Here is a 27,175-nt window from a genome sequence, read left to right as displayed (position 1 = left end):
AAAACTTTGCTAACGAACGTTCTAAACTGTGCACAATCGTTACTATCAAATTTTCTCCCACACAATTGACAACAGACACGTGTGTTAGCGATCCGGGAGTAGTAATGACGTGGTTTGTGTCCAAACATGCAAAACTGTTCACTATACACCTGCCATCTCTCTGTGCATGTACCAAACCTTTGCACACCGTTTACATCAACCGATGTACAGAATACTTCCGCAGTATCGACACACAGTTTTACCTTTCTTTCGCCTCACATAAACGGGACGCGTTTGTATTTCATATCAGGTGTCCTTTATTTATCAACTTCTTGTTATTTTCTGTTGTCCGACGCATCGGTTTGTTCTTGCGGTCAATGGTGGGTAGCATTCTAGAATGCTACACAACATTCTATGCAATCTATCCACACCCGCGTTCACGGTCCTAACGTTTGGTTTGATTTGTTCCACATAATTCCATCGTTCTACTTTAATTTGTGGTACATCATATACTGGGCTTTTATACAATCTTTGCTACATATTGTTCAGCATAATTCATGAAACAATTTGTCAAAACCTCTATACATTGTTTTACAGTACATAAGCTGGAATTGTTACACAAAAACAGAAATCAATCGTTACATTTAAGTGGGTTTTGTGTACAGACGGACATTACCGATCCATTTGTTGAATACCAACATGTTTACACGCAAACAAACAACGGGCTAGGATGCTAGTATGTATTCTGTCATCTCACTACATCGATAGTGACATTTGCTGATTCACCATTTATAACCATGAGATCAGAATGATGAAAAAGAACGCGTACTATACAAAACGATTAAGAATTTAAAACATTTAGCTCTTCCCGCAGTTAAATCCATCTATCCTCATTTTGTTCGTTTCCATCTGTCACAACTAATTACACACACATATGTTCATTAAAAGTTACAATAAAATAAAATTTACTACGTCTTTTGCGACAATACAACAAAGGAATCCTGCAGATACTCCTGCCCCGTTGCTCACAATCTAAACTCAGGTCACATTCCTTCTCTTTACTTCCCATTCCTTTGACGGTTTTCAGTACGGGATGCATACTCTTAGATGCCTAGACCGCAGTGAAACGTCTACAAAAAAAATGGTCTAGTATTAAAACTGACAAACACTATGCTCTTAACTTGAAGTGTACGATCTACGAAATAAAATAAATTTAACAATTGCATTCTACTTTTTAATTCTTATTGAATGTGTCCGCCACCAGGGCTAAGGAAGCACGCGGTCCTAAGAAATTAACCAAACATCCTGGGTTAAGATAGCATAATGATAGACACTTGCTGGTGAACTACACATATTCCATTATACACTACGCATTATACCTTCAACCCTGTATGCCAATTACAGGTTGACTCTTATCAACAAGGATGTAAATGCGATTCTAGGTACACTGTACTTTGTTGCCCTGACGCTGGACCCATTCGTCCCTATCATTTGCACACTGTATAAAATTTACTTTACAATTATGTCACCGGAGCAACAACGCCAAGATTTTGCAACCCCTACAGCTTACAGCTTCGGATTATCGAACATCGGGCCCCTCGTGACGATGATGTCGGCGTACGGTTGTTTCTGCGAGATTTCCAACGCCTTGAACTTTTTCAACACTAGAAGCGAGTAGAACTTTTGAGCAGCCTGCAACAAACAATTCGTAAGTATATATTAGTTAGTAATAGTAATATTCGCATTGTTGCGATACCGGCGAAATCGTCCACATATGTCGTCAGTGTAACTCACCTGTTTCTTATTGTTTCGATGCGTCATTTCAGACAGCATCATATGATCGGCCTTCAGTAATCGAGACTTCACTGAGAGGAACATTTGTGCTGCTCGTTTGTTCAGTACACGCTCCTCAAACTGTTCGATCGTTTCGTCGACTTGCTGCTCCTCATTTGGATGCGTCTATAGGAATTGACAGATAAAAACGATTACGTAAAATGGGTTTTTGCACGAATACTGTTCCACGTTTTAAAATATCTCTACTTACTGCACCGACCGAAGACGGGAACTCATAGTCCCCATTCCAATCGTTGGCTATTTCCTCCGACGTATTGCCATCGAATCCCATGTTTGAAAATCCTTCCATTCCCGGTTCATTAAGGATGGACGAAACTTGGTCGGCGGGCAGGTTTGGAATTTGATCAATATTTTCCAGTGAAGCATGATGAGGTGTCATACCACCGTGATCTAATCCGTGTGGAGTCATGCCACTGCCGAGATCACCATGCTGTAATCCCGCCGGTGTAAGACCACCGTGATGCAGATCGCTCGGGGTAAGTCCCCCGTGAGAAAGTCCCACCGGCGTCAGCTCACCACCATGACCCAGACCTGCTGGTGTCAAACCACCATGATCAAGCTGCCCGGGAGTCATCGGGATGGTTGGTAGTCCTGGGGTAGGCGGCATTAGATGACTCTGATGGTTTGGACTGGTCAACTGACTCAGACCCGGGGTCGCAGGAGGTGGCATGAACGAGGATGAATCCGCTCCCAACCCATCCTCACGTATTTCTATTGAAGCCGGAGTCGGAGGTGCCATCTCACCAGCAACATTACGCATCTGATCACTCGCCGATTGTTCTAAATAGCTCTGGGTTGATGCCGCCTCCGGCTGCTGTTTCCGCTTTCGACCGCGCTTTGTTGGTACAACCGGGACAGGAGATTCCGCACGTTCCACCGGTAATTCCACACCAAGTACGTCTAACGGAGCCAGTACCGCAAAGTCTTCGATACCAATCGATCGGGAGGTAAGGTGACGCTGATAATTTTTAAACAAGCATCGTGCCGGAATGTCACGCGAGGGAAGAGCAAAGAGTTTTTCAACACCGCCGGTTTCTTTCCAATACATTAACCGCTTCGTAGGCGGGGCCAAATCTAATGTTGTTACAATATCAGACGTGTTGGCGAGCTGGCTCTTCATCTCTTCCCCCGATATGTTCTTCACCTCATCAACAATCAACTTTCGTTTCCGCTTCGATTTTGTCGTTCCTTTCAAGGCTGTCGCATCGACTGGCGCTAGGGCGAAACTCTCTTCCTCGTTATTGAGTAGCGTTGTTTGATCTGGATGCCCATCATTACAACCCATGCCTTCTTCACCATCATCACGATTACTGACAACAAGAAGACCGGTTTCTGGATGCAATTGCTGACCCTGTGAACCTGCCGTATCCTTACTCGTACCGGGCTGTGGTTCACCGTCTAACAATGCGTTGCTCGTTATGGGTGTGGGAGGCCGAGAATTGTCTGTGCTTGGTGCTGGTGATGGTGCACCGCCCATGTCGAAATGGTCGTCATCGTCATCATCGGAATCATCTCGCCGTTGAGTAACGGCAGTAGGAAGTTCCGGTTCTGGAGCGAGCGGTGCATCTGCGAATATATCTCCTTCGAACAAACCAGCAGCAGGTTCTAAAAGAAAAAAAGAACTTGTTAATTATACAAATGTCATGAACCCAGAGAACCCAGATGTTCAACGAAACTTACGACCACCAAAATCCTCATCACCAAAGTTATCATCGTCTCCGTGCGGATGGTGCGGATCGATGGAATCTAAGAGAGATCGAGAAGTTCCTGGCAATGGTTCCTTATCCTGTTCTAAATCTGGAGGGCGCGTTACGGTGTCTGTGAACAGATCATCCTAGAAAAACAAAAACATTTCATTCTCGTTAGTTCTTTTCTTATTTTTTACATCAACATGTTCGAACATTGTTTTAGATCAATTTTAAACATGGAAATATAGCAGTGCATTTATAATAATCCTAATAATAAATCTACATCATACGGCTTATGATTAAATCTGACTGGTGTACAAGATGACATAAACTAAACAAAATCCTTCCTTGATTGTTATCACCATCATCAGGACATATTTCTTCATATCTGTTGAGGGTAAGCAGTAGCAAATCTAATTGTAGATTGTTCGTAACGTACAACCAAACCATCCAGTGTAGCGGCCATGATTATGAAATTAGACTTGATGTTAAAAATAATCGTAATTGAGTTAATTGCAGCATAAAAATAATAATTTTAAATAAATCTGTTAATAAAATTATTGGAAAACTTAAAGTGACAATAGTAATATTTCACTTAAACAAGAAACCTGAAACACGATCAAAGCTGTGCAACCACACAAGTAAAACCATGAGAGCGATTATTACCTAAGCTTTAACAACTTTGAAACGAACGATAATCTTGTCAAATCAATTTGTTGTTGGCTTGTTATATTTTACGATGTTTTACTACTTTATGTTGCTTTGGCTTTTCTTGGATCTTTTTACGACAGTATACTGTTGCAGCAGCATCGAACAGATTACGACTTACTTACTAGATAATCGTTCCAGCGGCCCTCAGTACCATTTTGCGAGGCAGTGGTTGAACCGCCACAACCACCAGCACCAATCTGAGAACCATGCGAAGGAGACTCGGGCGGGCTTGAATGCATTTCATGTTGCCCGGCATCGACCGTCTCGGTTGATTCCGGGCCAATGCACTGCCTGTGCCTTCGTCGATCCTGTTGCTCATCCTGGTGTGCACCGTTCGGTTCGGGGGTCTGGTAAGCATGCCACCGGAATAGCAAAGAAAACACGAAAAATGCGTTTGTGTGGGTCGCATTGTGCTTTCACAAGCCGAAGAAGGTGGTGAGCAGGTATTATTGTACCGCACATTTCTGACCGTTACTCATTGATCGGTGTGCCAAAAATCAACAGAACGAAAATAATAACATACGCCAAAATGCATCCGGAAAATAAGGATTCAACGCAGCAAATTAAAACAAATTTATCATTATATTGGCTTATTCTTGTTTACGTTAATAGTTATCATGTCAGTCGTCAACTAATGATGCATGAACGGTTTGTAGCATTGTAACCAAGCCAAACATAGATTTCGTTTTCATTTTGTTAGCATATAAACACAAAGAAAAATCCTCGAGAAAAGCGAGCATATGGATGAAAAACCTACGATTCATTATTCTCCATAACATTGGGAAATGTGTTAAAGTATTTAGACTTCTTGATCATTCCGTATGCCTTTCCGAACAAAATGTACATTATATGTCTGAATCTACAAGCTTGCAGCAATTTCACTACAAAAATTAACGTGATTAATTTAGAGAACAAAATTTAATGCACTAGAAAAGGTTGTATTTTTAATATCCTTATTTATGCCGTTTTATACTTTACTATGACCGTAACCTATACAGCACGTTGAATTAAAGTTAATGTTAACCTACCTCCATCTGATCGTCCATACGATCGCGAACCATGTCGGGCGTATCATCAAAGCCCATATCACCGAAACCATCATCGTGTATGTTTAAAGGGAGAGTGCCATAGTCTTCGCGCATCGTAATCTCATCTGCACGGGATTGATTTATGGAGAAATGTGCTTCGATGTCGACGTCATTCAACTCCGGCAGTGGCGTATCGAAATCGTGAAACACTTCCGGCAGCGTAATCGCGTTCACAGCTGCTTCCCGATGCTCTTCAGGCAGATCCACCATTCCTGGGCGGAAAGCCATCTACAACGAAACGTATCGTTAGTAATGTATCAGGTTTTACCAAGATTCAATGACCTAAATCTACCAACCTTTATCTTCACGAACGCTTCATTACAATCGGCAAGCAGATATTTGGCTTTCCGGGCGTAAATGCGCACTACTCCCAACAGTAGATGGCCGGAAGTACGCAGCGCCAACTTTACTTTCGGCTGCATGATGCCGTCCACGCTCTGCTCAATGTTTGTTTCAAAAACGTGTGCCTTCGTGATCTTCTTGTCCCAATGAGCCGCTAACCAAATCCGGGCCAATGGGCCCTTCTTAGCCAGCACGATATGTGCGTAAAACATGATGCTGATTTGATGACCGCAGTGCCGCCACTAACGCTATACCGCGAGGTTTAATGATGTTCTACCGGTACCGTTCGAATTCTTCCAGCGCTTAACAACGTAATATGCGAAATGAAATGAGTTTTTAACATCACCGACCACATCGGTCCTTTCTGGCGGGAAACACCTTCAGGAAGGTAAGTAAACAAACTACTATGCAAGCAACTAACCACCAGCCCACTATCGACTACTTGAGGGTTGTTTTCGTTTTTGCCTCAATAGGATGACATTTTACAATGTCGTGCGCGAGGCGCATACACAACGGGACCTCTTCAGACGGGGATTTTATTTCACACACACACCTCTATAGCTTTCATAAGCGACACGAAGCCGTTACACAGCAAACACCACACGCACACTACTGTCCGTCAATGTATCGCACAAAAAACCGCAGCTTCGAAGCATCCAGCAACTTTCCTTAGCGGCGATGACGCCTCCTATTAATCACTTCTTTTGACACAATATCGTCTGCTGTACACCACATTGTACACGTTTTCAGCACATTTGGTAGTATCTCCGCCAAAACTGATAACTTCGCTAGATCAACGATCACTTTCTTGCGGGTACACCTTAATTAGGCCAATTGGCGCCTCCGTGCGGGGTACCAGCCGATGTATGTATTATTTAGAAACATTCGCAATTTTCTACACCCAAATAACACATCTCAGTTGCACTGTACCACCTTAATAGCCGTTTTAACTCCTATTTTTACGTTTTTTCTGGATATTACAGAACGATTTTCGATTTTTTCGAGCACACAACACCCACGGCAAGCATTTCTTCGTCAGCAAGCCATCAACATTTCTCTCTCTCCCGATACTAGCGCCGCGGTGGAGAAAATCACTGTGTAGTCACGCACACATCTTCAACACGTAACAGGCGTTATGCTTTCAACGCGTCAACGTTACAGATGGCGACACTGTACCACTCGTTCGGACAAAGCGGTTAGACAGTGAACATTGTGCGTGTTTAAAACATATTTTATTTTATTATTTGTTTCACTGGATCAAGTTGGACTCAACAAATGATATAACTATGCGGTTTTAATCGATGGATTTTACGTTTTACCTTACTGGGGAATCTACATGACTGAAACAAAAGTGGAACTGCGAACACGAGTATATCATAGCTTCTTTAATTATAATTCCAAACTCAATGAGCTTTCAACATAATAAAGGAAATTTTTATGTCCGACGATTCTCCTGTGTCTTCTGCTATATGTCTGTGATTTCTTCGAGTTTTTTCAGTTTAACGATGTGAAGCCCCAAACAATTCACTCTCCACGGCCAACGACATCGTATATCTATGTATACCTTCTACTTACTCCAATGCTCCGTGTGCAATTCGTTGCTAGACGTATCATGTTGATCTCCATTTCCATTTCCGCTTATTACTATCTCCACTATGTGCGGACAGATAAAGATTGTATTTGATTTTATTCAAACTTGTTGGATTATAAATCAATGTCATATTCCTTTCTATGCCATATGTTGTCATGACATTCAAAAAAGGGTGCATTAAAATTGTATAATCGTTTTGTGCTGTGTTTCCTTCTACTATTTGCAATCTATTTCACTGTTATTTCTCTTCATTGTTTTACAATTGGAATTCAGGTGCAGTGGCTGGGGCAACGTACATTTTCTTTAAATAGCTTGTGAAATTTTACTGTTCATTTGAGCCAGTATTATTATACTTGGTATCAACCCTAATTGTTTCTATTGTTTTACTTTGACCACACCCAGCATCACTCTACTTACCAATATGTAGATATATTACGAATTACAAATTCATCAAGGCTTTAGGCCACAATCAGGGAAAGTAATATTGAACGAAAAGCAAAAATAAATTGCGACATTAAACAATATCACAATATGCTCACGCTTCTTCACTTTCATCCGTTATTCCATCCTCTTTATTTTGAACTTTGAATGAAAACAAAACATTATCTAGTGATATTTCCCTTACATTAAAACACATCTTTTACTTATTTGTTTTGATTTTTCAAGCCTTCACACAACAAAGCATCCTCATTTTGCCATCAACTATGTACCGCACATTTGCCGCCAATTGTTTTCTTTTCAGGACTGAATTTTCACTATCGATTATGATCGTTGGTGCACATGAAAAAGCGTAGAAATGTACATTGTACGATAAACCGCTTGAAAAAGCAGCGAGTAATCTTCGATGTTTATAACATCAATAACAATCCACCTATCAGCAAAGGTTGTTGAAAAAAACAACGCTTCGAAACAATATTCTGGAACATCATTCGTTATTGCTGAATAAAGCACGATTCTACCTCTCCAATTTCGTAGTAGACATTCGCCCAGATTCAATTTGCTGAGGGAGTTGTGAAATGGTTTCCTTTTTGATGCTTCCAACTACTGTTGAATCGCCTCTCGGCATGAAGGGACTGACACTCACTCACTAGAGTTATTATATAATGTTATATATTTCCCGGTATTCTATTGAAACATGTATTTGATTCCCTTATACATGATATACATGATTTCATACAATATTTTAGGAAAACATTTCTCTATTGTTATTTCTTGTTCATTTCCATACTTTCACTCCTTTGTTTGTTGCAAAAGAGAGATATTAAAAATCATCACTAGCATATTCTCTTTTTGTTCTTATTACAACACCGCTTCAATGTTCGCAGGCGGATTTTCACCATTCATGCTATCTGAAATGTGTAAAACACCCTCGAGTGCAACAGTAAATAAATTGTCCACCGTGTTTTGGCATAGCTCTACAATTCACATTGTCGCATCTATGGAATAAAAAGCACTAGAGTTTCCTAGAGAGTTGTTAACTCTTCGACAAAACTCCAAATTCAAAGACATTTAAACATTATGTGTTTTTTAAAGAAAAAAAAGATTAAGTAGAATAAAGCAAACACACAAAAATTATTTTCTTTTCTCCATATTACTGCAAAAAGAAGTCATTGCTACAAAAATGCTCTAAAGGGTAACACACTTTCGTTTTGCACGGATTGATATTAGCCAAAAAGGTAGGGGAATGCTTCAGGAAATTTGCCGTCTAACATCCAAACAAAATGCTTTAGATTAGAAGCATTCCACCAGCATTATTATTACCATCAAATGTGGATGGATCATTTCCCCGAATGCTGGTAGTGTCCAACATGAAGCGATCATCTTTTGAAATATCGTCATTATGAATGGTGCCGACCATTTTTGCCCCCCTTGTAGTGGCGTTGGTGGTGGTGGTGGTGGTAGTAGTAGTTGTGGTAGTAGTAATAGTTTCATTTGGAGCAATATTGTATTTAATTTTAGCTTTTTCTGTAATATTAGATGCAGTAACCGTGTTGGCGGTAGCAGTAGTAGTGCTTGCAGTACTATCTGGAGTTGTAGTAGTAATAGTAGTGCTGGATGATGTTATTACTGAATACACAGCATCATGAACGGACGTCTCTTCTGCTTGTGGCGGTCACTGGCAGCATTGTTTTCGCACGGAATCAGTCGTCGGATTGGTCGGCTTCACGTCGATGTTTTCCAAGTTCGGTCTAATCACACTGCCTTCTGGCGGATCTCGAATTTGCTTTTGCGATACAATTCGGTAGATCTCTGATTGGATAAACCGAACAAATGCGAGAATTTTGTCAATTACACGCTGTAGCAGCTACAAGAAAATTCTAACCGTAACCATAAAAGACGGATAGTTTACCTGTGAGTATATTTTGGAATGCTGTTTCGACATTGGTCGAGTCCAATGCCGACGTTTCAATGAAGCTGAGTCCGTTGCGCTCTGCGAAGCCCTTCGCTTCATCCGTGGGTACGGCACGAAGATGCCGTAAATCACTCTTGTTCCCGACGAGCATGATGACGATATTCTGGTCAGCATGATCGCGCAGCTCTCGCAGCCATCGTTCAACATTCTCGTAGGTCAAATGCTTCGCAATATCGTACACGAGCAAAGCACCTACTGCACCACGGTAGTACGCAGAAGTTATCGCACGATAGCGCTCCTGTCCAGCAGTATCCCATATCTGGGCCTTAATGGTTTTACCGTCCACCTATGTAATAATATCATACAATTGCATTACCAAAATCATCCAATAAAACAGGTCACATTAGCATTACCTCTATACTTCTCGTAGCGAATTCCACACCTATGGTTGATTTAGATTCAAGATTAAACTCATTCCTAGTAAATCTCGATAACAGATTACTTTTTCCGACACCCGAGTCTCCAATCAGCACAACTGTAAAAAGAAAATAACATATTAACATGTTATTAATAAATGAATTAAAATCATAATGGTAATGATACTGCCAGAGACAATTTGGCCAAAATGAATGGATTTTGGAAATATTCGTATCTAACATGAATACCACATTAAGCGCATGAATATTATCGATCATCCTGAACTGGCATGTGGTTGGTAATAATTTTTCCAATTTACTTTTACCTGCCATTTAACAGAAAAAAAGAGAATTTTGCCAAAAAGAATAAAATAACAAAATTCAATGTGCAGCAAGTTCTCGCTACATTAGGAGGAATAGGAGCGGGTCGATGGTGCATTTCCTAGCAGCGCAGGACCGAAACAATGTCCTATCCGGACCAGTCCCCCGTAGCTTGGGCTGACAATCCGACTACGTAGTAAAATTAGTTAATGGGGCCTAGCCGTTCTAACGAAAAAAAAAATATTCTCGCTGCCACACAGCTTATTCTTCTTGGAAAATTACAAGTTTTTATAAAAAAAAATATAGTAGTTCTATGTATAACTGGTCGGCTTTCAGAGAAATGTTTAACAAATATTAATTATAAATATTTTAACATAATATAGATACAACCAATACGTTGCAAAATATTTTCCACAATTACACTCATTTATTACTTTATCACTTGTCACATACTTCGCCACTATTTCCAGCGTGTGAACTTTTCTTTATTTTACATTTTGCGTCATTCCAAGTAAACGCCCCTTTACAATTCCTCTGGCTACACTTGCTGTTATTACTGACGGTATGGTCTGTTATCGAACCATGCAAGCAGGAGAGGGTGAATCATCATGATTCATCCACGTTTACTGAATGACTGGAACGATAGCGTAACATAAACCATCATAATACAATGTAGAACCATCTAGCATTTGTGAGCTTTCATTCATCTCGGTTTTCATTTCACCCAAATTAACCAAATTAAACAAGCCAGAGCCCTTGTTGACCTTGATCAAATTAGTCCACTGGTTGGTCTAATGTCAATTTTACACATTGCCTTCAATAACATCCGTTGATAAGGAGCGTAAAAATGAAAACACATCGACACACACTGGCCTCGGAACTCGTTCAAACGTTTGGTTTTAGATCATCACTTTAAATCGATGCAAACAGTGTACGCCTTTGTCTTCCAAGACCAAGATGCCAAAGGCGCGAGATTTTATTGAACGTAGTTTGCAATGCGTGTAGCAACGAAAAATAAGGTCAGAGAACGCGCATATAAAGGCGCGGAATTCCTGAACACATCGTTAGTGGGAATTTTCAATACTAACTACTGTATATGACATACTATCTATGCGTACGAATGTAGGAATGTTTTCTAGCATGTATTATCTTACCTTTGAATAAATAATCATATTCATCATCACGATTACCCATTCTGCTGGTGTGGTAAAGACGGTCTTCACTGTGTTTGGGTAATTCCTAGTGTAAGCACTGCCTTTCTACAGAGCTCTAGTATGCCGTGTGATGTCGGCCTGCCTCGTTATTGCTTTAATTGCGTCTTCCTGTCAACGAGTAGGTTGATCAAAATTAGAATAAGAATTGCATCGTGACTGGAATGTAAAACTGTTTACAAGGTGTTAGCCTAACAACGGTCGAAATGCAACAAAAAACGCCCTGGTAAATGTTCCTTCAACCAACAAAAGTTGACCTCGAAAGGAAGGAAGTACAGAAAGAAGAAAAACGGATCAGAAAGATTAATAACAAAGCCCTGCGGGTATACGTTCGAAGAGCTGCTGCATCTCCTTGCACATGCAGCACCACTACACAGACGACAAATCGATCCCTGTGCTACACACACCCATTAACAAACACTTCCTCCAGGAACTTTGTTTTTGTTCATCTGCGATTCCACAAAAGTGTCCAGGAACTTTCGATATTTCTCTCACACGTTATACATGTCACACGTAAGCTCACATCTACACTGTCACATTCAGCTAATCGTACCGATCCAATATATTTTTTCAGACGGCCACACATCTCTTTACACCCAATTTGAAAGGTATTTTTTTACATTTGTATAAAAAGAACGCTTTTTAAAGATACCGTACACAACTGCGCATACAGTAATAGTAGTTAATACACAAAGCAGGTTACACATTTAAGCTTGCCTTCAACTAGCCCAACATTTATATCTTCTTTCACATGGATTCGTCACTGGTTCCACGCAGACGAAATTTCTTCCGTTCCTTTTGCTCCCATCTATTACTACGTGGGGTAATGGTATTTTTTTTGTTTCGTGTCGCAAAAAATCTACCGTGGCAAATGCACCAGCAGTGGACGTGGTGTAGCAGTTGTCTATCTGGTAGGAGGAAACTTTCGCCCCCACAACCTCTGAGGAGGGAACAGAGGATTCATATGAACAGTTTTATCTTGTACCGCACACACCAAAGAAACTCGACATCGTCCGGCCATTGATAATAAGCACACATACTGCCTACTTGACGCCATGAATCTTCTCCAGTGGAGACAAGGATCGAATCAAACCTATGATTATGAACTGCTTCTATACCTATAGGTTGCTACGTTAAATGCCGCATGCGACTCTTGTGACTTGCTCAGATTTGCGAATAACCAGCCTATATCGTTTTATCCTAACTCGCTTTTGTTGGGAGAAATTTTCACGAAATCGTTCGGGAACATCATTCACAGCACTGACGGAAAGAATACGGTCATCAAAAAACAAAATGTCTGCCCCTTTAAGTAGAGGCCACCTCAGACAACGAAATGAGAAGAACAGGAAGGCAATGCAGTCCACCGAGTGAATTTCTACACGCGCAACACAACTGCGCGTATTTTTACTTGAACTCTAGCACGTCCACGATACAGTTCAACGGAATAATGTATCGTTAATTTGGTCTGAATTTTACCGATTTTTGCGTACGACGTATCGTTTTCTCCTCCCGCAAAATTTCGTAGTGTTGGGCCCTCTCGTTCCGATCTTTGTGTTTGGAAATGTCCAGGCCGCACAATCCATGGCACATACTGACAATTCGTCGTTGACATATGGATTACCATGCTTTCCACTGTGTTGGAAACTGATCGAACAATTATGTTGATTTAATCCGAAGTTAATTATTTATGCACCAAAATCTTGTTAACAATATCTCTGAATAAGCAAAAAAAGATCTAAATCAATTATTAAACGCCTTTCGCTGCATGAATATCGAACCCTTGAACGATTTTATAACCTAAGCGAAAAATAAAATTGATACACACTGTAAACTGAACAGGGGTAGGAGTGTAGAGCATTTTTATTTGGTGAGAGAACTTCGAAGCAATACCCGTTGCGAATCAAATTTAAAAAAAAAACGTACCAACGGATTACGAGTATTTTTATGAACCCAAACACTTTTTGATTAATCACGTGTGAACCTTGGGGGAAGTTTTATTTTTCGGAAAAGTATTTATTTTGTCACGAAATCCCCAAACATCCCGTAATAATCGAATGTAGTTGAAATATCATTTTCCTGACTTTCTGAATTTTTGAAATCATAATTTAATCATTCTCATCCAATCCAATTCGTTTATCTTAAACAGCATTTAATAAACTTCAGGAACAGCTTGTTTTTCTGTTTACATGTTTAATGGCCTGGCCCTCGACAATGTTTTGTGATGCAATTAAACGCTTAATAATTAGCATGAATAGCAGGATTCGAAAATGAACTTCAGTTTGCCCTTGATTTGGCATTGGAAATATAATTTGTCTCTTCCTGATGGCTGCCTATTCTTTAATTACAATGTTACAAAGTCTGCATAACTTTGTACCTTACATTTTCAACACAAAATAGGTTTTACAATTCAAACCGAGATTTTTTACAAATGATTCACTCCATGTTGTCGATTGTATTTCACAAAGCCATAGTTTAACAAAAGTACATTATGTTGCACCTCACAACTTTAAAACTACTACTAAAACTTGTTCAAACTTCACGGAAGTTCACGAAAGCCTGTAGCGCCTTTACATCTTCTGGTTCGATTACAAGATGCTTAATGTACGGTCCGAATGCTGTGGTAAATCTGTACAGACTTTTCTTTACAGCACCTTTCAGGGCGATATAGTTCCGATCGACTCTCTTGACATCCAAATTGATTAGACCGATTTTATCGACGACCTTTTTCAATTCCAACAACGTATGGACGATGCATGGTAAATCGGTTTGCAAAACACCGTACGTGTCCTCGGCAAGAGAACGGCTGGCAATAGCTACCAAGCTTTGCGTTACTTTCGCTATCAGTTGTGATTGAATGGAGAGCAGATAGTAGCTTTTGGCTGATTTAGATTCGACGAACAGGAAATCATATCCAGGTATACGCTTCACCGCCATGACTAACGAGATGACTTGATCCACCGCCTTGCCGTGAGATTTTGCATGACTTTCGGAAGTCCCGTTTGGGGTGGCCAACGTTGGTGTTGATAAGCTGCGAATACCAAAGTTTTGGTTGTACTGCTTCTTCATGAAGTTCTCTTTGTCCATCGATGCCGTTGGGCGCAGAACTCCTCCCATCAAAACCATAGGTGGTGCAGGTTTCGGCTCGATCCCGTCAATCGAGTAATTCAACTCCTGTGTAAAATCCCCAATCAACTTCATGCACACTTCGTATACCCTCCTCCAATTATTGGGATGACCTCCAGGCACTGTCAACGCGAACAATTGTTTACGTCGAATGCTGTCTTGTGCTTCGGACATAGTATACAGATCTTCACTTGCCAGTTGCTGTACAATTGGAATTTGCTTATAGGCCAAGGCGTCCGCGAGTAGAGGTTCATCATTTGTTTGAAAAATGCTTGTCTCAAGGTTGAAGTTTTGGGGTTCGGTTAGAAAAATACGAAACAGTACATGCATCAGATGTATGTTGCTCAGAATTAGGGTTGAAAATAGCCAGGTGTACACCAACAGTCGAATATCCATCACGATATTGCAGAAACTGTACAAAGTAGAGTCACAATAGAGTTTTACTCCTCCAAGAGAAGCCAGTTTTTGTCTAAATAGACAGGAAAATGTGTAGTAGAAACTCATGTAAATAAACATGCCCACAACTGATTTTCGCATCGATTTCGTTAAAACACTGCTTAGATTGTTCCAATATTGTGCCACTTTTGGTAGAAGAATGATCGGGAAATCTACTGCACCCGGGTTTGGTTGTTCCCTTACAAAATAATAACTTCCACTGAACACTCCACTCATTAGCAAATAAATGAAACGGTCGTTGAGAAACTCAGACTCATCTTGCTCGGAAGTCAAGAACAAAAGCCGATAATCGTCTCGCAAAAATCGTGTGTATAACCAAGCGGTCAAGCACCCGATGGTTCCGTTTGTGAGTAAAAGTACCGACCGTTGTATGAGGTCACGATACAATTTGAGAAAGTACGTTGAATGGTACCGTGATTCTAATAGGCACGATTTAGCCAACACTATTCCATGTACGGTCACGGCTACAGCCAGCGGAACCGAAGCAATCCAGGGATAGAACGAGACAAGCAGGCGCACTGTTCCGATGATCCAGCTTATGGGGTGCAGGATACTGAAGTTGATAAACAGCAGAAATATCGTCACTAGCAAATACTGTTGCAACAGGCTGTAGCATATCGACAAGATGAAACGCTCTGTGCAGATTTTACGAAAAGCCAAATCTTTCGAACCGACCGGATCCATTCCCGGCGTCTGTTGAACAAAACGATAAAGGGGCAAATTTTTTTAGTAACGTTGCACATTGCACCCATGGTACATCGGTAGCTGCAGCCCGTTCTTAATAGTTACCTGTAGTTTCTAATTGCAGAATAAATGACGAAAAATAGCGACTCCAGAATTTACTTGTTTGATGCCGGGGAAAACAACAAAGGGCGCGCGGATTGAAAGTTCGCTTGCATCGTGTTCGATCGATAGGCCAAACATGTGACATTGAGAGCGAAATTATAGGCTCTATTTTTTGTGTAATTTTTAAAAACTTTCATTGGGAGACCATATAGATGTGGACCATAGGAAGAAAAACAGAAACAGTCTTATTCTTAAAAAACGTCGTGAAATTAGCATTTATACTTTGCATAACTTTCAAATAAAATATATTTTCGAATAGTGAGACCAACCACAGTGGCTTGGTTCGGTTGACAGTTGCGCTGTTTTGATTCCTCGTGCACGTGCTGGCGTTCCGCGGCTGATGTTTTCGGTGTGCTTAAGTGCTTTATTTTAACCAATTAAACTACAAACATGAACAGCAGCCATCTATTTCAACCAAATCGAGCTCTTGGCTATGTCAGCAACCATATTCCACCGAACGTGCGTTACATTGATCAGAGACGTGAGAATGTCGTTATTACATGCGTAGGACGTTCGTTTCATGTATACGGATGCAATAACTTCCGACTTATACGCACCGGTCGAATCCATCCTGCGGACATCACTGCAATAGCGGCGGATGGGTTCATAACCTATGTTGCAGCTGGCAACCTGATCTACGGATGGCGATCGAGTGTGGAACTGCGAAAGGTGTATCGTGGACATGAGAAGCCTGTACATTTGCTGTTACCCTTCGCAAAACATCTAATTTCTATAGATGAGAGCAGCCTCCTGAAGATATGGATTGTGTCAACGCAGGAGTTATATCTGGAAATCCCGTTCGCAAAGGACGAGTTCGAAATATCGGCAATCGTACATCCAGCATCATACAAAAATAAAATTCTGCTCGGCAGCACCCAGGGTGGATTGCAGTTGTGGAACTTGAAATCATGCAAACAGGTACACACGTTTGCTGGTTTCGACAGCAAAGTGTTGCAACTGGAGCAAGCTCCCGCGATTGATGTTATCGCCGTTGGACTACAGAGCGGAAAGATCGTATTGCTAAATATTCAGTATGAAGAGGTGGTAATCGAAGTGCATCAGGATTGGGGACCAGTGACTGCGATAAGCTTTCGGACGGATGGTACCTCCATCATGGCCACTGCCAGCTCGAACGGGCAGGTTGTGTTTTGGGATTTGGAAGAAAGGTCTATCTTGTCGACACTTATGGCACACGATGATTCCGTTACCGGACTTCAATTTCTACCAAACGAACCATTGTTGATTACGAGCTCCCCGGACAATTCATTGAAAATGTGGATATTTGATCTATCTGATGGCGGGGCTCGTTTATTGCGTTTCCGCGAAGGACATGCTGCTTCTCCTACGTGCATCCGTTATCATGGCGCATCGGGCCGAAATATAGTATCGTCGGGGGAGGATTCTTCTCTGAGAATTTTCAGTACTGTAACTGAAACTTTAAACTGCAGCTTGGGAAAGGCTAGCTATAACCGAAAGGCTTCTAAAAAGCAAAAGAGTGAGTATTTCCATTATACCATTAACTTTTTTCTTCATAGATAGATTGTTGGTAATTTTATTGTGATGTTTTATGCATCTCCATTGTTACCTTGCAGAAAAATCCGAAGATCCTTTCCGCATGCCACCGATTAGCTACTTCACGACGGAAATAACCCGTGATAAAGAGTGGGATAGCATAGCTGCGCTTCATCAAGGATTGGTTCAGGTGACCACATGGTCATATGATAAACGGCGCATGGGTGATCTTCATCTCGTACCGGAAGCCTTTCAGAACAAACAGCAAAATAAGGATATCACCATAACGGCCAGCTGTCTGTGTTTAAGTCACTGTGGAAACTTTGTCACTATCGGGTATTCTAGCGGGCATGTGGAACGTTTTAACATTCAAAGTGGCATTCATCGTGCCAGTTACGGTTCCCCGAGCGCTCACAAGCACTACATACGTGGCCTATCGAGTGATAATTTAAATCAGATCATCGTTTCCGGTGCAGCGGATGGACAGCTAAAGTTTTGGAAGTTTAAACAACCAAACTCGACGGTTATAAAAACCCCAATTGATACGATTGATTTAGAAGACTCGATAACGTTGATTCGTACGCACCGTGAAAGTGCTATGGTTTGTATCGCTTTGGATGATTTCTCTGTAATATTGGTGGATTTAGATACGCGTGTAATTGTGCGTCGCTTCGAGGGTCACCGTGGTACCGTCATAGATGCGTGTTTCTCACCCGACAGTCGCTGGCTAATTACGACAGCCCAGGACTGCGTAGTAAAGGTATGGGATATACCTTCATCCTATTTAATTGACCATTTCCGTGTATCGCACATGTGCACTTCGCTCACGATGTCACCGACAGGTGATTTTCTTGCAACAGCTCACGTTGACTACCGTGGTATAAATCTATGGGCTAACAAAAGCCTCTTCACGAACGTTACGCTGCGTGGTTTGAAGCCAGAATCCGAGGCCCCGCTGCTGGATCTACCAACTGCGATATGCGATGAGCAACAGAATGGCATAGGACTCCCATCGGCTAGCCCGAAACGTATGGAAATCGAAGAGCTGGAGGATGCATTCGAAGAAATCAATCTCGAGTACACCTCACCACCCCAACTGTCTAGTGAGTTGATCACCATGTCCAAGGTGGCTCTTTCTCGGTGGCAAAATTTGTTGAATTTGGACATCATCAAAAAACGTAACCGACCACGGCAAGCTTTGAAAAAGCCGAAATCTGCTCCATTCTTCCTGCCGACCGTTGCGGGTCTTGATTTCGAATTCAATTTGCAAGCTGAGCTGGGAGATAAATCGCCTGCGGTAGGTGACAAAGTTGGCGAAGGAGAATCACGCATTATCGACATCAAACAGGTAGATCAGCTCACTCCCTTCGGAAAGCTGTTGAACGCAGCGGTCATAACGGAAGAGTACGATAAAGCGATCGACTATCTAATGAAGCTCGGACCTTCGATGATTGACCATGAAATTAGGAATTTAACTCCGTTTAATAGTGGCAGCGGAAGCCTTCCAGTGATGGGCGCTTTCATGCACATGATTATCTACATGTTCGGCCAACGGAAGGAATTTGAGCTGGCGCAAAGCTATCTCAGCCTATTCCTAAAGCTGCATGGTCGAGCGGTGGTGGAAAACGAACAGCTAAGCCAACTGTTACCGGCGATCGAAGGGGCACAGAAAATGGGATGGTCAGTGTTGGAAAGTAAACTGCTCTACGGCTTAGGTGTGGTAAGTAATTTGCGAAATTACAGCGGTTAGACAATAATAAAACAATGTACTTTACCTGAAAAGAACGCAGGTTATATGGATTTATTACTGATTATTTCTTTTGTTTGGAAGATTTTTTACCACCGACCTTTTTCGGTCCGCGTTTGGCATTTTTTCCACTAGAATTATACTTTGATTTACCTCTAAAATCATCTTTCGTGCCTTTTCTACCGAATTTCCCTTTGCCCTTCATCTCTTTTCCTTCGTTGTTCCTGCGTTTGATATCCTGTCTGGCCATCCGATCATCTTCCTCGTACTGTTTGCGCTTATCTAGCCGAGGTTTCTTCGGCTTCAGCGAATAATTCGAACCCTTTGGAATGAAAGGTCGCTTACGATTGCCGCCACCGGCCGATTCGAACAACTCTTCATCCGGATTGTCGCCGATCTCCTTACGATAGTATTCGCGATCATCTTCATCCGATACATCGCCCACGGCTTCTTCAGCGTCCTTCAGCAACTTTTTGTCCTCCTCTGTAATTTCACCACCCTTTTGCACCTGTTTCGAAGTCTTGGCACGGTGATGCTCTTTATCTTTTTCCTTCTTTTTTAAATTCTCTTCCTGCTTATGTTTACGCTGCTCCTTAAGCCTGCGCTGTTGTGCTCGCTTCTTTCGTATGGTCTCCACTTCGATAGCATCCTTTTCGATGTAATCATGGTAGAGCACCTCGCCCGTCATAAGATCGTCCTCTATCTTCATCAATCGCATCGTGATACGTGGGCCAATCTCGTGCAGACGTAATGATGATTGATTTTCGGCCAAATTGCCACACTTCAGGTTCTGTGCCAGAACTACGTGCGCCTCTTCATCGTCCAGTTCCGACTCGGAAAGAAGATGTCCTCTGTAAAATGAAAGGTCATGAGTCATTAATCTAATTACGCTACTGCAAAATGCATACGCAGCATTTACTTTTCCACAAAATCAGCTATATCTTCAAATCGTCCCAAGTTGGGTATGTTGCGCGTAACCAGCTTCTTGACGCCTCTGTTCAAGTTTACCGGCACCACTGTGATTGAATAATGCCGTAGATCAATCAATTTGCTAACCGGATTGTATGACAGCAGCACGCAACGTTTCAGCGTAGAAAGTTTTATCTTGGACAGATTAATTGGCGGAAACATGTTTTGAAACGTGCTGGCCATTAGCTTCAAGTGTTTCCCTTCGCCGCTGAAGCTGTTTAAAATGACCAACGGTGGCGTTTTAAAGCATTCTTCGTCCACAAACTGCTTGCGCGTATTGCTAATAACATCCTTTGCCAACGTGTACTGGTGCAACTTAAACGTGAGCGTTGGGCCCTTCGGCATGCGTATAATTTTTAGTGATAGCGTTTGCGACGACAATGAAAACACGCACATGTGCGAAACGTGAAAGAATCCGGATAGATGAACAAAATCTTTCACCTTGTTGATGCGTCGCTCACGTAGGTTCGCTGCAGTGAAAGGTTCCATCATGCGACGGAAATCGCGAGACAATCGTGCAATCGACGCGCACCGTTCTCCTCGTCGTATAACGAACGTGTGAGGAGCATTCTTAATCGCAGCCGGCTCATCTTCGACCGGTGCTTCCACCTTCGGACGGTTTCGTTTATATAGAGGTTTACGGCTTTTCTTTTTCATATCAGCGCTGATTCCCCGGCCACTAACTTAGTCACACAACTACTCGCGGCACAAACACGTGCGAAATGTTTTGGATGGGATCGTTTGACAACGCACCAAGGCGGTCATGTGAAATGACGTTTGAATGACATTTTTCACTAGCAAAAGAAAAAGGCAAAAGTCCAAATTTCCGCGAGTTTTGGGAAAAAATAATAATGTCATGGGCTAACGGGGTATGTATTTGACTACTTTCTCAATAGCTATAATGGGCAAACAACTGTATAAAAAAATTAAATTAGAACATATTCACAGCAAAAACCCGTTTTGGTTTTTCTATTTCCACTGGTTGTTGTCTTTACTAATATGACGGTTTAAATTATACCAAATCCTTGTCGAATCGCGCGGATTTCGTTCGTTGGCACTGCCCTGTCTTATTTTTTACATTAAGCATAAGTTGTTCTCTAAAAAAACATTAATCTTTAACCTAGACACAAAATTTTCTGATTCCTATTGAAATTTTTAAACCAAATGCGGTGTACTCGCATGCTTTCTAATAACGGTGGTTAAATATTTTTCAAATTTTAATGCAGTCAATACCCGAGATACGCGGATAATGTGTTCCAAAAAAATCCGTGTACCTCGAGCTACCTCTAAAACATCGTTTACATGTCGTATTAAGGGATCGAATACTTATTTCCACGTTACGAAGCACATTCAAAATTAATATTTATATATGAAGACTTTCAATAAAAAGTGATAGAACATATTTTCTAAAATAATGCAATGTTACGTAGTTTTGCAGTTTAAAAATTGAATTCTGCATGCGAATTCTTAACACCCTTGTTTCTTTGACTCCGCGTAAGTCGAGAACTGTGTATCTCGGATGATTGTATTTTCGTCGACTCTCATTGCTCCACGTTTTATCTTTTTTATTCTTTTGTCTACTACAATAAAAGTAACTTTTATAATAACCGCCTTTTATCTAAAAACGATATAAAGATTTCATTGAACTCGATTCTGAAAGCTTCAGTCCCTTCAATATCTACAAAGGAAGAGAACATTTAACATGCCTTTGTAAGACTAGTTGACTACACAATAGAACAATGTGTTCCATGAGCTTAAACTGTTTTGGCGTGATGCGAGATTGCTTTTAGGTGTGCCATTTTGCATTTAATGGTTAGATTATTTGCAGGAAATCAGGTTCAGTGACTACGTTTTGCTTGTACATCGGTATAAGCATATCTGGTGTGAGATGCTCATACAACGCGTGTCCCATCAACCAGAATGTCTGCATTGTTCCCTTACCCTTGACATCTACTGTTCCACGAAGTTTGATTTTGAATCCTCCCAGTTTGTCCAATACCTCTTTGGTGCTTTCCGAGATGTGAATTTTCATTGCTGTTGTAGATTAAACATACGGTCAGCGAGTGTTGGTGACTACGTGTAGTGATGTTACTTACGCTCTCCGGTCGACTCCATGCGGGAGGCAGTGTTAATGGTATCACCAAAAAGACAGTACCTTGGCATGGTAGTACCGACCACGCCCGCAACACACGGTCCCGTGTTGATGCCAACGCGTATTTCCAGCGTCCTGCTCTTCATATGTGGTATGGTAAATCCTGAAATGCCACAAACCAAATCTAGCGACATCATAGCTATTTCTCCAGCGTGCCGTATCCCGTTGCGCTGCGGCAAACCTGAAACAACCATGTACGCGTCTCCAATCGTTTCCACCTTGTACACGTCGTACTTTAGAATGATCGAATCGAACAAACGATACAGTGTGTTTAACATGATGACCACCTCCATCGCGCTACTGCTGGCCGAGATGTCGGTAAAACCGACGATGTCGCTGAAAAATATAGTCACCGCATCGAACGTTTCTGCCGGCACTTGGCGCTGTTGCTTCAGCTGCTTGACTACGGCTGGAGGCAGCATCTGGTAGAGCAGACGGTCGGACTTGCCCTTTTCCATACGCAGCTCCATCGTGCGGGCCATTAGCTTCGTGGAATAGTTTTGTATCGTGCTGGTAGCAACACGTATCATTAGCACTAATATTGGACTTATGATGAATATCACGACGACCAGCCCTATCGAGATCGATTGGTGGTTTCTGGCGCTGTGAATTTCTTCCAGTAACGTCTCCTTCACATCGGCCTGTATCTGATCCTGCACACTTTGCAGATTGTTCAAGATGGTCGTCACGGATAGGTAGTATTCAATCAGCGCATCCTTGCGATAGGAGGCAGACATATTGATCAGCACTTGGCTGCGCCAGTACTGCATCACCCTAAACTCTGCACCGGAGATGATGTTAAGCGTGGTCATAAAATTCTGAGCCGACGCTATGTAATCCAGCGCGGCAGCGTCTCGTCGTACGAACTGTGCATAGTCCGCGAGATCCAGGTAACCATTGCGCATGAACTGCAGCACGAGGATCGCCGCAATGTTGATGCTTTCGATCGCCTCTATCAGATTTTTGTACACCACAAACTGGCGCCAGACTGTGGAGCTGATCGACGTACCGGTACTGCGCACGATCTCGTTAATGACGTACCGGTTAAGCGCATTGTATGGCTCGAAATATTCCAACCCTGTAAACGACTCATTCTCGGGCGCATTGACTCTAGAAAGACAAACACACAGACAGTAACATCAAAAGCGATCGGTTCTACCAAGCATGCCAAAAAATTACCCAAGCATAACATTCCTTGCTTTGCTTGAAAATTTTTCACCAATCAACACAATTTTAGTAAGCATTACCCATAATCGACTATACACAGCACACATACACAACAGTCACATGCATGCTACTGGCATATTCACCTCATGTCAGCAATCAGCGTTTGATTTGCGGTGCCCGCTGGCAGTAGATAATTAAGATCCTCCCGAAGATGGCTGAGGGCATCGTTGGTGTGTTCGATGGAGCGCTCCACCTGGGATCGATTTTTGCCCGTCAGCATATAAAACACGAGACTCATGCGTTCGTTCTGGATGACGTTCAACAGGCGCGTTATGTTAATCGTTAGTCCCATCTGAAATTTGGTACGAAATCAAAGAATCGGGCACATTGAAGTGGACAGCGCGTAACAATGTGTGCAGAGCTTAATCCCCTACCTCCTCGTTGGCCAGCACTGTTTCGCTGTAGGATTTCACGTGTTGCTGCAGCAGTATCATGTTTTGCATTACGACCGATGCTATCGGTATGAGCAGCACAATCAACATGTGTGTCATGAACAGTTTTCGTGCATTTCTGTCCGTAACATAGCACAAGAAAGGAGAAAAAACAATGTATAGTATCCTTCACGTGTATAACAACATTAACAAACTAGTTTTTTTTTTATATTGCTATACTTACATTGAAAATTATGATATATTATTAAGGTAATTTAATTTTTTAACGATTGAGAAGCCTAATCTGCTCTCAATGGCTTGAAAAATTATTCTAATACTTCTACAAATTACAGGAATATTATAATTTCTCAGATTGTACCAATTTTGTTTAATGTTTTTATGACTTTGCTTCATGAAGCACATATTTTTCTGTAAATTTTTAATGAAATGATGCATCTAGCTAATCACCGGAATACGTTTGATTCGTAAAAGTGTTGTACGGATATGGTTTGTTCATGCTATGCCGATGCAGTGCCGTGAGAAGCGAATGCAAAAAACGAACAACATAATTAGATATGGAATATGGAACAGTGCGGTATATACACATGCAGGATAAAAGCAACGCAAACGCGGGAAAATTGCAGCTAAAGCCGTGCACGCGGTCACGATTTTTCCCGAATTTTACGCGTGGCGACACGTTTGGAAAATTCTTAATATGCTCACCTTGAACTGGGATTAAATTTGAAGCACCCGTACATCGTCACCTCCCGCTCGAGGGCCACATCCGAGCAGGACGTCGACTGTCTCGAGGTGGATGTGGCGACCGAGGGGGAAGATTTCAGCGACAAGTCCCTCGCCCTGGACAGCTCGCCCGTGATGCCGCCGGTACCGGCCACAAGTCGGTCCAGCTCGAACGGGCATCGTGGGCCTTTGGATCTGGGCCCTAGGCCGCCATCGTTTGGGTACAGGCCAACAACTGGCTTCTCGGACGGGACGGTCGGTTCGTCCGGCGGTGGATGTACGGTCACCTGTGTTCGCTCCAGCTTCGTACAACGATTGTATGCGATTTGTGTCGCTGTAGGATTGTAAGCCTTCAATAGACGCTCGACAATGATTCTGGACCAATCGATTTTCACTCCGAGCACACCAACAGCAGCACCAGCAGCAGCAGGGTAAAGTGTGCATTCAAATTGCGCTAGCCTTAACGGCGACTGGCTGTGGAAAACCAACGTTGGTACACGTTTGATTTACCTTTCGCTAGAATAATATTAAGTTTCCCTGTGTTGCTGTGCTTTGTTTCGTGTTTTGTGTGCTGCGAAATAGTACACAAGAAGTGTTTGCTTTCTGTTTGATTGTTAGCATCGATAATTTATTGCGAAACTGCGATGCGATGGGCAAACGAAATGCACACATACACACCCACGGACACCGGAACCGGAGAAGAATAATAGAGACAAATAGAGAGCCACTGCACAAATCATGCACAAACGGACAAATACACATGTACGAATGATCGGTCACAAACAAACTAGCTGCATATCCTTGCCCGTACACCCAAACACACCCACACACACACACACACGAATATAAACGGATATAAATTTTGCTCCACACTATGAGATTAACCGGTGGAAAAAAATCAATTCCGAATGCCGGTCGGCATGGGATGCTGCTGCCGAATGCGAGCCTGGCTGCACTGCACGGCGTATGAATGGAAACTACCACACCGCAGGACACGATGTCGTACTTTTATACACATTCGTGCCCGTGACGCTTTGCTCTCATCGTCGTCGCCATCGGTCGATGGAACCGATACAACCCGAGCGCTGAGATGGTTACCAGTGCCGGCGTGCCGTGGCTTGATACCCGATGTCACTAATTACGCTGCCAAAAGCGGAAACCGTAAGGCACGACAGGATGCACCACCGATGCCGATCGCAGTCGGTAGCAGAGTAGATAATGTTATCATTCGAGCCCATGCAGAGCTCCCGCCCAGCGCTTCCCTGTGTCCCTGCGCACTCATATCAACAGTTGACGCGCTGATAGGAAGGTGCCGGAAAAATGGGAAAACATTCAAACCATGACGATTTTTCCCGCCTGGCTCGGGCGGAATATCCGATTACGAGCCCGTTGATGGTGGGGGTGCCGGGTTTGTGCACGTGCATCATCCCGATGTCACGGTCCGGGTTGTCGTTCTATTGTTTTCGAGGAATTCATCTCCTACCGCTGGTAAGGAGTAATTGGCTAAATTAGCAAACACGTAACCGAATACAGTCGTATAATTGGTCCTTTACGCGCGCAATTAACGGCCAGTCAGGGCACAAAAAGCGAGATCGACCGCCGGTAGACTAACCGCAAACGCATCCAACTCGCGATGGAAGAAATGTTGTACCGGGTACGTTCCATCATTGCTTCCCGTTGAAATCAAATCCACACCGTCCGTATCAGATGCAACCGGGGCCGAAAATAAACGGCAACCGTAAACCATAATATTGCCATTTGTTTAATGAAGTGTTTGGTTGTGGAAAGATAATAATATTAACATACGCTTACCTGTAGCGCGCGGAATGCTTTCCGATCCTTTGCACAAACACCCGGGCCGAACTTCAGAACATAATTGTACACTCATCGCCACTGTCATCGGGCAATAAGCACCTTCAACCGCAAGGCGAGCCATTAATGGACGATTAGTTGCGTCCCGGAAAACGTTTATCAGATCGTCACAATGTTCTGATTGCTTACGGGATATTTGGTGTGCGTTGGGCAGAAAGGTCAGTGCTTCTCGCGATCTAACACGGGATGATAGTTGCAAGCTTGGAGTTGGTTTTGATTTCGCATGTAATTACGCTTGGAACGATCGGTGAATGGATACGCTGGGGCAATAATTTTGTGTTAAATATATTTCTGATTCTCGCTAGTTTGTTGTGCGTTTCTTTGAAACCATACATTGAACATCGGGTACAATTTGTGACGGATTTGAATCGGGTGACGGTTTTTTTTATGCTTATGCTCTAACGGACAGTGGATAGACACACATGTATAAGGAGCACATCGAAATAGTTATAACAAGCGAGCGACATAGTGAAAGGAATATGTACTTTTTGTTGATGACATAGTTAGACAGACTGCTTTATGATGCCTTGATAGACGCATTTATGGAGCCAATAGTCAGCTTTGTCATGTATTCTCGTAAGCTTCCTTTTGCATTCCAGCACGCC

The 27,175-nt window shown here is 42.3% G+C and overlaps 6 protein-coding genes across 6 annotated transcripts; 1 reads left to right on the top strand and 5 right to left on the bottom strand.

Moving 5' to 3' along the window:
* Positions 1–1,545: 1,545 nt before the first annotated feature.
* LOC128719420 (double-strand-break repair protein rad21 homolog) lies at positions 1,546–5,874 on the bottom strand. The gene is made up of 6 exons (XM_053813044.1): positions 5,617–5,874; positions 5,261–5,548; positions 3,514–3,667; positions 2,024–3,438; positions 1,774–1,938; positions 1,546–1,671 (listed from the first exon to the last, which is right to left on the bottom strand). The coding sequence occupies exons 1-6, from the start codon at positions 5,872–5,874 to the stop codon at positions 1,546–1,548; spliced, it is 2,406 nt and encodes an 801-aa protein (XP_053669019.1).
* Positions 5,875–9,140: 3,266 nt separating this feature from the next.
* On the bottom strand, positions 9,141–11,537 carry LOC128708311 (ras-related protein Rab-11A). The gene is made up of 4 exons (XM_053803285.1): positions 11,498–11,537; positions 10,020–10,141; positions 9,604–9,952; positions 9,141–9,503 (listed from the first exon to the last, which is right to left on the bottom strand). The coding sequence occupies exons 1-4, from the start codon at positions 11,535–11,537 to the stop codon at positions 9,367–9,369; spliced, it is 648 nt and encodes a 215-aa protein (XP_053659260.1). The 3' UTR covers positions 9,141–9,366.
* A 2,546-nt stretch (positions 11,538–14,083) lies between these two features.
* On the bottom strand, positions 14,084–16,032 carry LOC128707723 (nucleoporin Ndc1). Its single transcript, XM_053802682.1, is given in 3 exon segments — positions 14,084–15,826; positions 15,923–15,996; positions 15,999–16,032. Coding segments are annotated over 3 exon segments (1,851 nt in total).
* Positions 16,033–16,369: 337 nt separating this feature from the next.
* LOC128708222 (WD repeat-containing protein 36) lies at positions 16,370–19,241 on the top strand. Its single transcript, XM_053803182.1, has 2 exons — positions 16,370–17,474; positions 17,572–19,241. The coding sequence occupies exons 1-2, from the start codon at positions 16,370–16,372 to the stop codon at positions 19,239–19,241; spliced, it is 2,775 nt and encodes a 924-aa protein (XP_053659157.1).
* Positions 19,242–19,302: 61 nt separating this feature from the next.
* Positions 19,303–20,864, bottom strand: LOC128718120 (protein Peter pan). The gene is made up of 2 exons (XM_053811793.1): positions 20,158–20,864; positions 19,303–20,089 (listed from the first exon to the last, which is right to left on the bottom strand). The coding sequence occupies exons 1-2, from the start codon at positions 20,862–20,864 to the stop codon at positions 19,303–19,305; spliced, it is 1,494 nt and encodes a 497-aa protein (XP_053667768.1).
* Positions 20,865–22,020: 1,156 nt separating this feature from the next.
* LOC128718119 (uncharacterized) lies at positions 22,021–26,598 on the bottom strand. The gene is made up of 7 exons (XM_053811792.1): positions 26,511–26,598; positions 24,681–25,032; positions 23,961–24,096; positions 23,670–23,878; positions 23,539–23,562; positions 22,304–23,469; positions 22,021–22,241 (listed from the first exon to the last, which is right to left on the bottom strand). The coding sequence occupies exons 1-7, from the start codon at positions 26,596–26,598 to the stop codon at positions 22,021–22,023; spliced, it is 2,196 nt and encodes a 731-aa protein (XP_053667767.1).
* Between the last annotated feature and the right edge of the window lie 577 nt (positions 26,599–27,175).

This window comes from Anopheles marshallii, chromosome 2 (genome assembly GCF_943734725.1).
Source record: "Anopheles marshallii chromosome 2, idAnoMarsDA_429_01, whole genome shotgun sequence".
In the NCBI taxonomy this organism is placed as follows: Eukaryota; Metazoa; Arthropoda; class Insecta; order Diptera; family Culicidae; genus Anopheles; species Anopheles marshallii.
This window is presented reverse-complemented; position numbering and strand designations above follow the sequence as displayed.

Excerpts from the sequence above, each read along its gene's own strand:
- LOC128719420 (XM_053813044.1), bottom strand. The coding sequence starts at position 5,874 with ATGTTTTACGCACATATCGTGCTGGCTAAGAAGGGCCCATTGGCCCGG. Across the intron at positions 5,549-5,616 it reads AAGCGTTCGTGAAGATAAAG|ATGGCTTTCCGCCCAGGAAT; the intron begins GTTGGTAGATTT and ends GTTTCGTTGTAG. Across the intron at positions 1,672-1,773 it reads ATCGAAACAATAAGAAACAG|GCTGCTCAAAAGTTCTACTC; the intron begins GTGAGTTACACT and ends TGTTTGTTGCAG.
- LOC128708311 (XM_053803285.1), bottom strand. The coding sequence starts at position 11,537 with ATGGGTAATCGTGATGATGAATATGATTATTTATTCAAAG. Across the intron at positions 10,142-11,497 it reads ATATGATTATTTATTCAAAG|TTGTGCTGATTGGAGACTCG; the intron begins GTAAGATAATAC and ends TTCTTTTTACAG. Across the intron at positions 9,953-10,019 it reads TCGCTACGAGAAGTATAGAG|GTGGACGGTAAAACCATTAA; the intron begins GTAATGCTAATG and ends ATTATTACATAG.
- LOC128708222 (XM_053803182.1), top strand. The coding sequence starts at position 16,370 with ATGAACAGCAGCCATCTATTTCAACCAAATCGAGCTCTTGGCTATGTC. Across the intron at positions 17,475-17,571 it reads GGCTTCTAAAAAGCAAAAGA|AAAAATCCGAAGATCCTTTC; the intron begins GTGAGTATTTCC and ends GTTACCTTGCAG.
- LOC128718120 (XM_053811793.1), bottom strand. The coding sequence starts at position 20,864 with ATGAAAAAGAAAAGCCGTAAACCTCTATATAAACGAAACCGTCCGAAG. Across the intron at positions 20,090-20,157 it reads ATAGCTGATTTTGTGGAAAA|AGGACATCTTCTTTCCGAGT; the intron begins GTAAATGCTGCG and ends TTCATTTTACAG.
- LOC128718119 (XM_053811792.1), bottom strand. The coding sequence starts at position 26,598 with ATGACAGTGGCGATGAGTGTACAATTATGTTCTGAAGTTCGGCCCGGG. Across the intron at positions 23,563-23,669 it reads ACGCTGATTGCTGACATGAG|CAAAGCAAGGAATGTTATGC; the intron begins GTGAATATGCCA and ends AAAATTTTCAAG. Across the intron at positions 23,470-23,538 it reads GCAAGGAATGTTATGCTTGG|AGTCAATGCGCCCGAGAATG; the intron begins GTAATTTTTTGG and ends TTGTCTTTCTAG.